The 16,966-nt window shown below is 48.0% G+C and overlaps 1 protein-coding gene across 1 annotated transcript in view; it reads left to right on the top strand.

Annotated features, from left to right (window-relative positions):
- Nucleotides 1–16,966, top strand: part of LOC310875652 (insulin receptor substrate 1-B) — a 49,767-nt gene that overhangs the window by 10,936 nt on the left and 21,865 nt on the right. The window contains exons 2-3 of the mRNA XM_083788944.1: nt 2,425–2,732; nt 4,146–7,431. Of these exons, the coding sequence (XP_083645070.1) occupies nt 2,425–2,732; nt 4,146–7,431 (3,594 nt within the window). The remainder of the gene's footprint in view (nt 1–2,424; nt 2,733–4,145; nt 7,432–16,966) is intronic.

Here is a 16,966-nt window from a genome sequence, read left to right as displayed (position 1 = left end):
CCGCAGTCCCACACAAAAACATAAAACAAAACAAGTCAACAGTACCTTACATTAGGAAACAAAGCATTTAAAAACATATATACATACATAGTAAGTACAAAGGTGTAAAGTGCATCTATATAATTTATTTTTTTAGGGCAATACGGATTTGTAACTAAAGTAACTTGTGCATTATAAGCTTGTAGATTGGCAGTTTTAGGAAAAAGAGATTTGTGTATAGGGAAAAGCGTATAGTCCCCAGGGGACACTGGTCAACGAACTAAATAGGGTTTTCGAGAAATGGTTGATCTTGTGTGTGTGTGTGTGTGTGTGTGTGTGTGTGTGTGTGTGTGTGTGTGTGTGTGTGTGTGTGTGTGTGTGTGTGTGTGTGTTGCAACCACAACTTGGCTTAACGTTTTGGGACGGGGTATGGAAATGTTATTACATCATAGCCCAAGTTCAGCCTAGTACATTGTCCGTCATGTCTGCTTTTTTATTTACATATGGTTCTGATTGTAGGAGTCACGGCAGATCCATGCAAGAAATAGAGGAACACACACAGACCATACTTACTGTGTAGACTAGAGCAGGGGTGGGCACATTTTGACAATTGAGAGGGTCACTATAGTTCCACACTCACTCCAGAGGGCCATCATTGCATGTTACTGTCGTAGCAAAAAAATAGACTATGTACAAACTCATTGTGATGTGTTTTGAGCTTGTAGATCGTCTATTTTTGCTATTATCTGAATTGAAAAGCTTAATTATTACTTTTTGCTATTTTTGAATTGGAATCCTGAAATGTTATTGTTATTGAATTTAAAATGCCTTTAATTATAGGCCTAGTTATGTTAACTTTATGAACTAAATACAAACACATTGGACATTAAAAAAAACCTTGAAGTGAAGGTGGGGGCCGCATGTGGCCCATGTATGGTGTAGATGCACGTTTGTCGGAATACGGCAGTCACTGTTGAAATGTGATGGAGAATTGGTGAAAATATCTATAATGTTGCACATAATTATTATAGCCCTGCTGGTCACGTAATATACTTGTCGAAAAGTACTATATCCATTATTGTCCCTCGCCCTATCAACAGGGTTATGAAAACAGGTGCAGAAAAGAACAAATTCAGCGTTCCCGTGAGAACAGGCGGACCCACCTCTCTTGAGAGTTGATGGATTCTGTCATGGATTGACAGTTCTCATGTTCAGAACAAGTGAACTTGGCAATTTTACAGTGCAGAAAAAAGTTGGAACTACATGGGAGAAAAGGGCGATGTGTGAACTGAACTGCAGCAGTTTCGTTTTGGGTGGTGCCTTAAAGCAAACCAATGCACTGTACGGTCTAGCGGGTCTACCACAGGATTGCTGCGTCAATTGTTCAGTCAAGAGATCTAAACTCAATCTCTCAAAACTATGCGTATACACCCTGGAGCGTAATGGGTTATAAATCAAGACATTATTCCTGCTCGCTTGCTTAGTTCTCAGTTTATATAGCTAATTTCCTGTTATGAATTAACGATTTTTAAATTACTTTAAAGTCTGTCTCCCATTTAGTGTCACTGCAGCAGGCCAAAGGATATCACTTAAACCCTATACTTTGTACTTTACTATTTGCCCCTCCATTTTTCACTGTTCAACAGATCGAGTCACCGGAAATAGCCAATCTTGTGTTCACTTAATGCCCAGAAAAGGGTATGATAAAAAAGTGGTTATAATTGTAGTATACAATCTTTGGTTTTTAGTTTTGGGTGTGATTTGCTGTGATGTGCAGACTGCAGAAGTAGAAATGTCTCCAAAATATTTAAATATATATGTGGTAGTGTTTCTTGGGTGGGGTTTCGCTTTTAAGCAACCAAACAAGATGGTTAACTTTTTAGTTTCTCTGAATATCAGCTCTAAATTTCTTTCATAGTCTGCAGTTTGCAGGGTTTCAGTCGTCAACAGTTACACTTTCCATACCAGGGGGGGGGGGGTTGTGGGGGTGTGTGTGTGTGTGTGTGTGGGGGGGGGGGGGGGCATGCATGTATGTTTGCGTGTGTGTTGAGTGTGTGTGTGCATCTGTGTCAGCATGCCTGTGTGTCAGTGAGAGACCCTGAGTTGAAACATGCAGGTGGAGCGAGCTGTTCTCGCAAGTTGCTGCATGCTCAGCATGAAGCATACATTACACTAGTTAACCAAAATCAGTCAAAAGCTCAATGGCATAATAGAGGCTTCCAGCTGTCTTTTGAACTGGTAAATAGGGGTGCTCTCACCTGGCATTCCTTGTCGGTCACAGAATACATGAAGGTCATTTTTGGTTGTCAAGGTGGTTTATGTCCCTCCAAAAAAAAAGAAGCTCTATCATTTTCCTCTTTTCCTTCCCACCTGCCCCCACCCACATCCCTTCTCCGTCCTCTCAAACATCCTATTAATCCCCACATTTCTCTCACCTCCATCCAGGCAAGACGCCGACCGACAACGGCGGAGTGGTGGCGGGGGATTACGGCGTGCCCAACCCGGGGCCGGCCTTCAAGGAGGTGTGGCAGGTGAAGGTGTGGCCCAAGGGTCTGGGCCAGGCCAAGAACCTGGTGGGCGTCTACCGCCTCTGCCTCACCGACAAGACGGTCAACTTTGTCAAGCTCAACTCGGACGCCGCCGCCGTGGTGCTACAGCTGATGAACGTGCGCCGCTGCGGCCACTCTGAGAACTTCTTCTTCGTGGAGGTGGGCCGCTCGGCCGTGACGGGCCCCGGAGAGTTCTGGATGCAGGTGAGGATCGATGGAGAGTTCAATGCATGGATTCAAATTCTCAGTCACAAACTGGTTGGAATTGGAATAACGTGTTCCTTCCACCGTTCAACGTGCTACGTCCAGCCAAAACTCCCCCCTGTCAGTTGAAAAGAAGCAGCTTGGACTTGGGGTACCATACAACCATTATAAGGCAAAATGTTCTAAATTTCATTATGCTTTAAGACAGCATGTGACGTGTCAAACTAGGGTGTTTTCATGATTCTGAATCCATTCCAAGCATTAGTTTTGCACGAAAAACATTCCTTGGGCTAAAAACGGCCAACACAAATGTGATGAGGTCAACACATTTGGGCATATTTGGGCAAGTGGCTATGGCCAAACTAGGAGGTTTATGGTCAAACCTTGTGTTTTTTGTGCAAAACTAATGCTTGGAATGGATTCAGAATCATGAAAACACCCTAGTTTGACGCCTAGGTTGGCCATAGCCACTTGCCCAAATATGCCCAAATGTGCTGACTTCATCACATTTGTGATGACGACTATGGCCATTCTTTGCCCAAGGAGTGTTTTTCGTGCAAAACTAATGCTTGGAATGGGTTCAGAATAGTTTGACACGTCACATGCTACTTAAAGCATAATGGAATTTAGAACAGTTTGCCTTTTAATGGTTGTATGGTACCTCAACTTTCAGCAGTTGTCAACAATTCCCCTAGGGTAGTTGAATAGAAACCAATGTGGGATATGTTAGTAGATACCTTTACAAACACATTGGGGAAGAACATTCTTGGTAAGAAATGTATTCCCAGATTTGATTCATATCCCCTGACTTCAAGGCGTTGTGTTGCGAGACATTTTGAGCTTGCTGATGAGCGGCTATTTTTGTCGACTGTTTGACCTAGAATAGGGACACTAAGGGATCATGTGTTTTAATTTAATCCAATTTCATTTTAATTCAATTCACTACTATTCAAATGACTACTCTGTTTCAATATCACCAGCATGAACATGAATATGTTTTCTCATGTACAATTGCGGCATTTAGACAATTAAATTAATTTTAATCTCAAACATCTTTTCATATTAGCACCTATTAGGACACTAATAGGACATTTCAAATGAGTGTCCACGGCCTAATGAAAGTCAATTTGGGGATCCGTGACAAGAAAAAGAATGCTGTAGAAAGCTGTCGTGCATGCTAGCTACTTGGCTCGCTGGAAACACTGCTACACCAGTGGGTCTCAAAGTGTCCTTGAGTGAGTTCCAAATGGCCCCCTACGGCTGTGTAACTAACAAATGTGTACACTCTCAGAGTTATAGGGGTCCTTGAAATAGGGCCCCGGAAGTAGGAAGAGTTATTCTGTCTGCATAATAGCCCATGCATTAGTCCCAATCATGAATTGGAGTTTAAGTGTTCTTTATGTCATCTTGAAGGTGGATGATTCAGTGGTGGCCCAGAACATGCACGAGACCCTGCTGGAAGCGATGAAGGCCCTGAGCGAGGAGTTCCGCCAGCGCAGCAAATCACAGTCCAACTCGGGCCCCGGAGGCGGCGCCACCGCCTCCAACCCCATCAGCGTTCCATCCCGCCGCCACCACCCGAACCCGCCACCCAGCCAGGTCGGCTTCACCCGCCGGTCCCGCACCGAGCCCCCTGGAGGAGGGGCCAGCAGTGGGGGGGGAGGAGGGGGCAACAGTGCCAACGCCTCGCCCACCCCCAGGCACAGCAGCTTCCCGAGGTCTCGCACTGCCAGCGACTGTGGGAAGGGAGAAGAAGGGGCCGCAGGAACGACGCCACTGCCGGGGCCAGGCTCCAGTCCCACCACCAACGGCTCCTGCTCCAGCACGCCCATCCTCAGGTCAAAGTCGGCCCGCTCGGCCACGACCCCAGCTGCCAAGACCCCCATGGGACTGATGCGCTCCATTTCCACCCCTACGCCCTCGCCGGCACCCAGCCTCTCCTCCAGCTCTGGCCACGGCTCTGAATTTGGAGGTGTTGGTGGGGCTTCTGCTGCTGCACCTGGAAATGGCTCTGGCTCCTACAGTCGTGTACCCCACCGGGCCTCCGTCTCAGGCTCGCCCAGTGACTATGGCTCCTCTGATGAGTACTGCTCTAGCCCTGGGGAGCACTCGCTCCTCCCCTCCCCTAGTCTGCCCTTGGGCTCTGTGGGCAGTGCGGGCAGCGAGTCCATTGGCGAGGAGGGAGCCAACTATATCTTGATGAGCCAGCGCGGTGCTGGTAGTGAAGGAAGTGCTGCATCGAGCACTCTTCCTGCCCCCGCCAACTCCCAGTCACAGAACAGGCGGGTGCTGCGCCGGTCATCTAGCCGCGAATGTGAGGCTGAGCGCAGGCTGCTGAGCAAACGGGCCTCCCTGCCTCCGATGGCCCTGGAGCGGCTGGCCCCGCGGCCGCGGAGAGGTGAGGAGCCGGCGGATGAGGACTCGACCGACTATGCTGTGATGTCACGGAGCACGAGCCGCGAGTCTTTCGCCTCTAACACCTCCTCCTTAACTCGGAGGGACTCGAGCATGGGTGCCGGGTCGGTGGGAGGCGGTTACCTGGACGTGGCAGGGGAGTTTAAAGGTGAAGCGGTTGCCAATGGAGGAGGAGGAGGAGGAGGTGTCGGCGTCATCGACATGGGGGTGGATAACGGCTACATGTCCATGCTGCCCGGAGGCGTCACCCAGCCACCGGACTCCCTCTCTCAATCACTGGCCGTCTCCGTCCCCGACTCGGAATCCAAACCTGCTGACGACTACATGGCCATGACGCCCAACAACAGCGTGTCCCCACCTCAGCAGATCCGCCCCCCGCTGGCCTCCGACGGCTACATGATGATGTCCCCTAACAGCAGCTGTTCCCCAGACCAGCGAGGAGGCCTCTCTGGAGGGGTCTGGATGGGCGGTAGCAGCGCAGACAGCAGGGCAGGCAGCGACTACATGAACATGTCGCCAATCAGCGCTCGCTCGGCCAGTGGCAGCCCCCCGCCCCCTGAATACCCAAGCCAGTCAGACCTCCTCGCCCAGCAGCACGCCCCCAAGATGGTGTACTCGTACTATTCCCTGCCCCGCTCCTACAAACACACTCCCTCCTCCACGGGACACTTTGAAGAGGGGCCCGGCCGGGGCAGAAGGCCAAACCTGGGCGGCGGGAGTCGGGGAATGAGTGGAGGAGGGAGGTCAGTCGGGGGTCATCAGGAGCAGGCCGTCGCGGGCACTTCAGTGGTGGGTCGCCATTTGTCCCTCTCCTCCTCGTACTCGTCCAGCTCTGCCAGCAACGAGAGCCTCGGGGAGAGCGAGGACCGGACGGCTGCTGGGACTGCATCCGCGGGGCCTCAGGCCAAAGATGGCGGCACGATCCAGCAGCGACGGGGCTCTTCCGGCACCGCGTTGAAGCAGGGAGGCGGCGGCGCCAGGAACAGACCGGTGAGCCTGTTTGTGGATGTGTCCAAGGCCAACACCCTACCCAGGGTGCGGGAGAACCCTCTCCCTCCGGAACCCAAAAGCCCTGGGGAGTACGTCAGCATCGAGTTCAAGGGGGAGAAGTGTGGCCAGGTTGGAGGAGCTCGTGGCAGGGGACTCAGACATGGCATGTCGCTGCCACATGGCTCCACCAGCATGTCGCTGCCCCATGGTGCCACCAGCCACCAGCGGCCCCAGCATAGGCCCACGTCCTGCCTGGGGGGTTTCCTCCCCCTTTCCCGTAGCCCCTCTGCCCCCATAACCCCTCCTGCGGCCTCAGAGTATGTCAACATGGACCTCGGACCCTCTCCGTCACCCTCGCCTCTTTCTCTCACGCCACTCGGCTTCCCGTCCTTTCCCACCCCTCCCACCCCGCCCGCCTCTGCCCACACACCCGTGGCCCGTGATGAGTGCGCGACTGGCCCTCGCGAGGAGAGAGTGGAGCTGCCCGAGACTGTGGTTAGGAAGGCCAGGGAGACGCATCCCACGCATCGAGTCCCGCCGGTGAGTGAGTCTCAGTCGCCGATGTCCTGCGGTGACTACACAGAGATGGCTTTCAGTCTGAACAGTAACAACAGCATCCTGCCCAGGTCCTCCTCATCCAGCATCTCCCCTAAAGCCCCGTCCCCCACCAGGGCGGACCCCGCTGTTCCTGTGCTGAGTCTAGACTTTCCCCTCGGCAAACCGGGGCCCAACCCAGACCATGGGCCTAAGGTCATTCGGGCTGACCCCCAGGGACGCAGACGACACTGCTCAGAAACGTTCCTGGCCTCTCCCTCCCTTCCCACCTCCACTGCCACCTCATCCTCGTCGTCCTCCTCATCCTCCTCCTCTACCTCCACCGCCTCCCTCTTCCCAGACCACGCTCAAGCGGTGGCCCGCCGACTGGGCTTCGAAGGCATGCTGTGGGGCAACGGCACTGTGACGGAGCCACCCTCCCAGTTCCTCCTTCCCGGGCAGCAGCCCATACCCCCTGCCCAGGCGTCATCCATGGAGCAAGGTCTCAACTATATAGACTTGGACTTGGCCAACAAAGAGAGCCCACATTTGGGCCTAGCCCTAGATGGACCCCCGGGTGGTGGCCAAGCAGGACCCTCTCGCCTTTTCTCTTCCATGTTAGGTGGGGGTTCCGGGGTTGGGGCAGCGGGTGTAGGGGGCAGTGGCAGTGCTGCCTCTAGCCTCAACATGTATGCCAGCATCGACTTCTACAAATCAGAAGAGCTGCGGACACATCAGAATGGAAACAAGGAGGGCACAGGTAAGACGTTGCTTTTTTTAAGTAATTCCCCTCACATCTTTCCAGTCATGCCTGAGCACTCATATGAATGACCCCCAGTAGTCCTTCCTATAATCCAATCGATCCAAGCAACCGTTTCCGTCTATGGGTTTATTCAAACCCTCCTGGCGCCGGATTATCATGTAGACACCGATCTGATCTGCACTACTGTCTGCACAATCCCCAGTATGAGATAAGGGTTGACTGCTTTCAAAATACATAAGCAAATTATCCTCCCTGGAGCTGTGTTTAGTTATAAAAAAAAGCACGTGTGACCTTGTGGAGTTAGATATTCAACTGTGTGTTTTGTGATTTGATAAGCATGCAAACAATTCATGTTTGTGTTAAATATTGCTGTAAGTGTGCACATATCTGGGTTCTTTATGATAAAAAGACAGAGCTTGCCCAAGGGTTAGAAATACACACACTATACGGTACTTTATCAAGTGAGGATAATGAGAACAGCTTTGCGTGAACCGAGGTAGATATTTCCTCATATACAACAAACATTCTGTGTGAGTCACTGTTTGTGCTAAATTGGCTCATTAAGAAACTGACGCCTACAGTTTTAGTAGATAGAGAGACCGGCGTTTAAGTGGAGGTGAAGATTTATATACAGTAGTAAAATGCTGAGTGGCCTCACTTATCTCGTGCATCCACTGTGAAGCTCTCGTGATAAAGAATGCAGCTTGTTTATGTAACAAAGTTCGCTAACCACCGCCAAAGTCCTTATGGTCTGTGCTGTAGCTTGAGCTAAGTAAAGTCCAAAGGTTTTTTTTTGCGGCAAGTGTTTCATAGCATGCCTCCACAGTTGAATTGTAGGTAATGTTATACACATTCATCATTAAATCCATCATGGGATGTTGTGGTGAACTTGGTGAAGTGCAGCAGAGCTGTGCTCCACGGTAAGGCTTTTCATAGATTCCGCAAATGGAAATGCATCATCAGTGAGCTTCTATAGGTTGTTCCACTGGTTTTATAGGGGAAATGTGGCCTGTGTTGCTACCATTAAGGCGGCATCTACTGTGCACGTGATTTAAATAGAAACATACTTTTAGCTGGCCACTGCCATGGGACCATATGCACGCTGGCGGTGCCTGCTAGCACGGGTACGTGTGTGTGAGTGAGGTAGCGTGGGGGAGAATGTTACACGTTGGCTGTGAATGTTGAGATGGGGCCAGTATACACTCACACAGCCCTCAAATGCCTCTGTACAGTGTGCCCCCCCCCCCCCCTCCCTGTCCTTTCAACCCTCCATTCCTCCTCCCCCTCTTTCCTCCTCCAATAAATGATCCTTTTGTTCGGGTATTTGTGCCGCGTTGGGCTGGCGGGCCTCAGCAGGGCCATGCCAGGAGTATATAGGACTAGTGGACTGACTCCTGAAAGTGTTCCAGTGTTAAAGCTCCAAACTCCACACACGTCTGACTTCTGTCCAGTTGGCGCATGGTTATACATGGAGGTGCATGGGAACGCCACGCTGAAATATGTCCGCCCTCCTCTGTTCTCCCGCTTTTGTTGCACATTCACGTCAAGCAAGAGCAAATCCTTCCTCGCCTCTGTGTGCCTTCAAACCATTTCTGTTTTCAAATGGTGTCTCACTTAATCCCCAAATGAATGGGGAGATGTTTTAAAAATAGATTTTTGCTGAGAATGTTGAAGTCGGCCTTCTTAGTAGTAGAATGGAGTCAGAGGGAGAGAATGGGTGTACGTTTCCCAATGGAAAATATGTTCATTGATCCATCTATCACCATAAAGACAGCACAGTTTAGAGCCATTTAATCAACCTGCCTCTGTGGACCTTTTAGAGCAGTTTTCAAAACATAAAATCCTGTAATTGTAGGGATGCTCTTTGGCAAGCTACAGCTTGTGGTGAACCCAAGTATGTGTGTGTGTGTGTGTGTGTGTGTGTGTCTGTCTCTCGCTTTCTCAGGGGGGTGTCTAAACCCACAACATTTATGTAAATCATATAAACTTTAAATAATACGTGTTTTAAAAAAAACCTTTTTTGTCAGTATATTCAATCTGAGCAATATTTCTCAAATGGATTCCTAATATACAGCCTACTCAACTGACCTCGGTCAAACAGAATAGTTTCGGGCGTCTGTGGTCAAATTCACTTTAACTGATCACTATCGCTGCTATTTATTCCGATGATTCGTACGTGTGTGTATGTACACATGCATTTATGCAGTGCACGTCAGTATGTGAACACATCTGTTCATTATTAGTGCTTAAATAGGCTAAAGTGGTTTAGATGGTAATCATAATGTGCACTTATTATACAAAGGTAGGTGTGTGTGTGTGTGTGTGTGTGTTTGTGTGGGTTTGTGTTGTGCATCTGCGGTATGTGTGTACTGTGTAGGTGAGTCTTGCATAACGTGTGCCTTGACCCTCAGCACAATGGCGTAAATTAGTTTATGAAATGAGTGTGAGTGTTGTTTTTTTCTGGAGAAAGTCTTAACACAAATTGAATCAGCCACCACTCCCGCAATCTCCTCGAGGAGAATTATATTACACATTTCCAGCTGTCCCTTACCAACCAATTATTGTATTTCTTTGCCATCTGGAGAGTGTGTGTGTGTGTGTGTGTGTGTCAATCTTTAAATAACCCGTGCCTTTTCAGTTCCACCTCTTAGACACACGCACGCACACACACTCACACACACACACACACACACACACACACACACGTCACACACACACACACACACACACACACACACACACACACACACACAGTCACACACACACACACGCATCATTGTAGGATGAAGTTTCAAAATTGAGGTCAGATTTTATGTTTTTATGAACACAGAACGTAGTGTGCCCACATCGAAAGTGCAATCCTGTTCTCATGTGCAGGATGGAGACAGAATGCCATACTTCTTCCTATATTAATATTTTAGTATACCTGACAGAGAACAGTGTGCGTTTGATATGTTGCATAAGTAAAGATGGCTGTGGGGAGGAAGAAAGACTGAGTGAGTTCTTTTGTCTTTGCTATGCTGTGCTGACGAAGCTCTGAAATAAAAGTGACATCACAAATATTTTCGGACTTGGGGGGCACAATCGGTAGTGCTGTCGCCCCACAGCTGGAAGGTCCTGGGTTCGATTCCCGCTGGGGATCCTGTGGGTGCTGGCGGCGTGTTCTCTCCTCTGTGTCATCAGTGACCATACCTGAGGCGGGGTTGGCAAAAGGGCCTTTATTTTTTTTTTAATATTTATTATCCCACAATTTTGTAACCCATTTTTCACCCCTGTGTCAATCATCTAATGTGATCCTGGGCTCTACACACCCTCCACCAACCTAGTCCCCATATATGGGGGACAAGGGGAGAGCAACGGACTTGAACTCATGCTTCCTTCATGCCTGAGTGTCCAAGTTGCTCCTATACACCTGACAGGGGGGAGTTTCCCTGGTTGGACGTAGCGCGTGGAAGGAACACATTATTCCAACCAGTTCCTTTCCCCTCCATCAGGCGCCCCGGCTGGCCAGGGGGAGGCAGTTTAGTGACCAGGATTACTGCATGTTTTTTGTGAGGGTATCTGCCCTAGGGGACACGGGGAGAACATGCAAACTCCACACAGAAAGGCCCTTTCGCCAACCCAGCCTTCGGGTATGGGCACTGATGACGTGGAGGAGGAAACACGTCGCCAGCACCCACAGCGTCCCGAGCGGAAATCGAACCCAGGACCTTCTAGCTGTGAGGCGACAGCACTACTGTGCCACCGTGCCCCCTAAAAGGGCCTTTCTGTGTGGAGTTTGCATGTTCTCCCTGTGTCCCCTAGGGTAGGTACCCTCACAAAAAACATGCAGTAATCCTGGTCTCTAAACTTCCTCCCCCTGGCCAGCCGGGGCGCCTGATGGAGGGGAAAGGAACTGGTTGGAATAACTTCCACGCGCTACGTCCAACCAGGGAAACTCCCCCCTGTGAGGTGTAAAGGGGCAACTTGGACACTCATGCATGAAGGAAGCATGAGTTCAAGTCCGTTGCTCTCCCCAGGTTGGCGGAGGGTGTGTAGAGCCCAGGATCACATTAGATAATTGACACAGGGGTGAAAAATAGGTTAGAAAATTGTGGGATAAAATTTAAAACAAAACAAAAACTAATATTTTCGGACCCAGCATTGATATTCAGCGTCTTCTGCAAAGCACATGCTTTGTGACTTATTTTCTTCAATTCACATTCTTAAAAGACACACACTTAAAATAGGGCTTAGGCCCGGACGGCTGGCTTAGTGATCCGGGCACCTGTGTGACTGTCGCGGGTTCGAATCCTGATCCCGACGGTCTTTGCTGCGTGTCACTCCCCATCTCTTTCTCCACATTTTCTGCCACTCCTGTAAGGCAGAAAAAGCCCCCCAAAAATATGAAAAACAAAAGAGGGCTTATAATCCAGAAAAGGCAACTGTATGGACCTTCTGATTTAACAAGACGATCGCCTGTTAAAATCAGTGATTAAAATAACTCACAATTTTAGTGACGAACAGCCATGCTCTTGTTTTGCACAAAGCATGCTATAGTTTCCATATGACAACTGACCACACACACACACACACACACTTTGTCTCTGGCACACATGCATACGTGCTAATATGCCCTGAGTGTCACCCTGTTTTGGGGTCATGGTGAGTCCGTGTGGTTGCGCCGGTTTACATAACACATTCGCACCATTAAACTAGCGTTGTTAACTTCAACCTACTGTCAGCCTGAACTGCAAACAGTCCTGTCAAGAAAGACCACTCTAGTCTTTAGTTTAAAGCAGAACAATCGCCTACCCTTTTTTGACATAACACTGGTTGAACAGAATAAAGTACATTGTCAGACAATTGATTTCACAAGAAAACAAAAACAAAAAACTGAAAACATCTGATCGTTGAAACAATGAGAAACTGGCCGAGAACAGACAGAAAAGAAAAAGTAATATATTCTAGGCCTTGTGGTTTTTGACCATATGATATGAAGTACATCAGGGCCTCTTCGTTGGCTCTCGGTGCCCAAGGCGAGATTAATATAATATCACCATTTACCACCCCCCCACACACGCATGTGCGCTGTGCGCACATGCGTGTGTGCGGACCACTTGTTGAAAACCACTGATTGTTTATTTAGTTTAGTAGCTCATATACAACCTGCTATTTCTTGTGTGTGAGTGACAACGTCGTATGACACAGCATAAGTTGGGCATTAGAGCAGTGGTATTCAACCAGTGATCCGGGGACCACCAGTGGTCCTTGAGGGGATTCCAGTGGTCCATTTGGTTTCATTTTACGCTCTCAAGAGTTACATTATTGAGTTACATTATTGTTGTAACTCTAACAACTACTTAATTTAGTAAATTTACACAAACTCTACACAATTGTTACACAAACTCTAAAATAATTGTTATTTTGATCGTGTGCCTGTTATCTCTCCTAATGGTACCAACATCAATCCAGCATGGAATTGTGGACAAAATCTTATCCAAAAATAAGTATATCATTATTATAATATCATTTCGTTTTGGGTCTGCGAGGCTAAATCTCATCAGTGGTCCGTGGCTCAAATGGCGAATAAATCATGGGCCTTGAATGTGGAAAAGGTTGAAAACCACTGATTTAGACATTACTTGCTCAGAGGCACTTCAATGGTGGTCACTGCCATACAGTCAAATCCTGAGTGTTAATGGAGACTGAAAGCGTTCAAAGCAAATGGACCTGCCTAAATGAATACTCAGGATTATTTGACTCATTCACATTTGGCTCCCGGTCCCAGCCACTAGTTGGTATGGGGGATTTTAACCCACAGTGTTTGAACCGTTAATGTCGCCTCTCTAAACCCTGTGTGGTCCGTCCTGCTGTGCTGAGTGGGTGATTGGCTCTCCACGAAGGAGCTAAGCATGTATGCCAGTATGTGCTTTATTTTTGTGTAATACTTTGTACCACAGAAACAAGCAATTGTGTAGCTTTTGTCCAAGAGAGTTAAGCTATGGTACTCAAGTTTGCAGCCTTAGTTTAGCAACCCTGAGGTCCTTTGGGACCAATGTCAGAATGAATGTGTACTCGGATTCATACGTTTTTTATTGTGTTTAATTGCATTTGAGATGCCATTAATCTGTAAATTGGCTGCTCCTCCTGTTGACTATATTTGTCTGTTTTTGTAAGTTTTGAACATTGTAGTCCAATCTGGCTTATCAACATAATCAATAATAACTAATTTCCTTACTTATTTCAGCTTTTTAGCTTTTTATAATTAATAGTTCATTTATTTTTTTCACTGTGATAAGAGAACAGATGGCATACATAGTTCAAGATGTCTTTTGTCTCACTTTTGACCAAATAATCATCTGCCTTTGTTTATGGTGTATTCCTCCAAACATTTGATAAGTTTCCTTGGATAACATTGCTTGCAGTCTCCATTATTTGGATGCACCTTCTTGTTGTAGTCGAGGACATTTCATTTCAGAAAGTCCCTTTGCTTTGTTTGGTGTTCTGCTCTGCTCTGACTGGGAGTTACCTCCCTAGCACTGTGCCTAGCGACAAACCTCCAGTGTTTGGGTTTTGGGGGGAGTGGAGAAGGTCTTGTGTCGTTGTGTGTGGGTGGGTGTGTGTATGTGTGTGGGAGCGAGCGTGCGTGCGTGTGTGCATGTCCCCGAAGCCAGTAAGCCACACATGTGTTTATGTGAACGAGTGGACTTGAAGGTTGAGTGTGTTTTTCCCACTGACTTGGAGCACATTCCATTCGGTGAGATCATCTCCGTGCGCCACGGCAGCAGCAGCAGCTAGACCACAGCAGAGGAGAGCCGTCTTTCTGTAGCATTGGTTCTCAAACTTTGTCATGTCAAGGACCCCCAGATTGACACTGAAAAGATATGCCAGTGACCCCGATTGATAAGAGAGGATTTTACGGCTCTAGTAGTGATTCCGAAACATGCAAATTTTAAGGACCCCCAGTTTCACATGCCGTAGGCCCCGATTTAATGGCATTTCTATCTCTGGGACCCCAATTTATATTGCAAAATCACTGTTAATTTAACTCTGAGAGTGTACAAGTGGCCACTCTCAGTTACAGACCCACAAGGGTCCATTTGGTTCCTAACTATCTCCTGCAGGAAAAAGCTTTGCCCCGGTGCTGGCCGGGGGGAGAATCTCCGACATTTTTTGATTAATTAATTAATTTGATTGAATTATTGCCCTCAAAATAGAAGAGAAGTTAGAGAAGAGACATTTCTCACACACATTTATTTAAATTTTTTGATGAAACTGTTCTCAAATCATCTATTAAGGTCTAGGTGTGCTGTCATGCCCATTTTAGCACAGCTTGAGAGCTTATTTCAACCAATTGCCTGTAGTATAACATTAAATATTTCACTTCTTGGCTTGTGTTGGCATGGTGCCAGAGATTTTAGGCATGGTGCGGCGCCGGGGCAAAAAAGATCTGCAGGAAACCCTGGTCGATCCCACTTTGAGAACCAATGAGAACCAATGCTTTAGACCTTCATCAATGAGGTGACTGAATCCAGCTGGATGTCACCAGCAGCAGCCAGTGGGGTAATCCACGCTGAATGCCCCCACTCAAACACACGCAGTCACGCGCACACACGCAGTCACACACACACACACACACACACACACACACACACACACACAGAATTACGTGGCCATGGCCAACAGCAGTCAGCAAAACGTTGTTTAGCGTCTAGCATCAAGGCAACAAAGCCATTTCATCGGACAGGCCTCACTAGTCAACTCTAGAACTCCAGAGCAGCACAGAAACATAATGGAGAATTCTGTCATAGGATAGTTCTGTACTTTAGTAGCTGTGTGTGTGTGTGTGTGTGTGTGTGTGTGTGTGTGTGTGTGTGTGTGTGTGTGTGTGTGTGTGTGTGTGTGTGTGTGTGCACGCGCAGCTAATCTTGTACTGTACCCATCAGCTCCAATCTTTGTATGCATGCTGCCAGTAGGCTACTTTTCCTCAAATAATATGTTTTATACTTTTTGAAATACTCTATATTAATGTTATAATGGATGGACATCAATAGGACTGTGATACCTGTGAAACCTTGCCCAAATTTTGAGTCATGCTACTGTGCGACATACGACTGACGTCATACAGTAGTTGATTTAACATCACAGGCCGGCCGCAAGAAGTCTGAGAGCCACATTGGAGCCACGCCGTTCCCATCGGGGTCCTGAGATCCACATGATTCGACACTGTGTGTGTGTGTGTGTGTGTGTGTGTGTGTGTGTGTGTGTGTGTGTGTGTGTGTGTGTGTGTGTGTGTGTGTGTGCTTCACTTGTTACCCGAGGCATTCTCTGGCGCCGGCTAATCTCCCATTGACTACAGTGAGAGAAGAGAGGAAAAGGGGTGGATTTAGATTCTGCAGAATGAATAGGGTCCTAATCTGTGTGTGTGTGTGTGTGGGGGGGGGGGGGGGCGACATGAGAGAGAGACACACGGCTGCCACCTCACACACAACGTGGTCAACCTGTTCTCATCTACTTTACACACCACAACGTCCGGATTGAATTAACACTGGAACCCACCGGGGTCAGATCAGCTAGCGACCGATATTCTGTACTTTTCCTCTCGTTTCTACAACGTCCATCCCAAGTGGAAACCTTCCCCTCGATATTGTGTGTGTGTGTGTGTGTGTGTGTGGTGTATACTGTATGTGTGGCGCGTCATATTTGCTATCGTTGTCCATTATTTACTTCATTTTGACGAGCTTCAAAAGGCCCATTCACAAGGCTATTGTTGACGGTCAAACATTGCAGCTGTGAACAGGCTGGCTATAGTGAGGGAGCGGAAGAGAGAGCTTGTCAATGGTTACAATGCAGAGAGAGGGGCGATGGAGATGAATGTTGAGCGAATGAGTAGGGGGGGCAGGATGGAGAGGGTGAAAGAGTGACTGAGACTCACTGACAGCAGTGGAGAGAGTGGCTTTTTGAGATGAAGAGTTGAGGGATACGAAATTAGAAAATCACACCCGTGTGAAGTGAGCGCCGGTGCTCTTATCATCATGCATCATCTCATTCCGGCCAATCACAATTTGCGTCCTCACCGTCGTCTTCAGTGTTTGCGTTTACACAATGTTTGTGTTTACACTCAAAACTGGCCATTCATTATCAATGGCATTCAATGTTAGTCAGGTTAATTCAATGTGTGTGTTGGGACAAACGCTCAAAGCTGGCCATTCATTATCAATGGCATTCAATGTTTGTGTTTTTTACACAAACCCTCAAAGCTGGCTAGCGCCTCTCAGAAATGGACACCGAAAGAAAAATGAGCAATGGGGCGTTTGACGGAGAGAGAGAGAGAGAGAGAGACTTTGATGTCCGTGTGAACGGAAGGAAGTGAGATTTGTATCTGCTCGTTGCCATGGCCATGCCACTAAAGGCCCAAAAAGTCCTGTCTATCTTTTGTTAGCCTGGTTAATAAACCAGACTAATATCGCACGGATCTCGGGATATTAGTCTGGGGAGGCTCAGTTGGATTTCATTTCCAGGGGGGCGGGTTCAAACATTTTCTCTTTGA

This window comes from Protomyctophum parallelum (genome assembly GCF_964188405.1).
Source record: "Protomyctophum parallelum genome assembly, chromosome: 18".
Classification (NCBI taxonomy): domain Eukaryota; kingdom Metazoa; phylum Chordata; class Actinopteri; order Myctophiformes; family Myctophidae; genus Protomyctophum; species Protomyctophum parallelum.
Note: the sequence above shows the minus strand (reverse complement) of the source record. Positions and strands in the feature narration are given on the sequence as shown.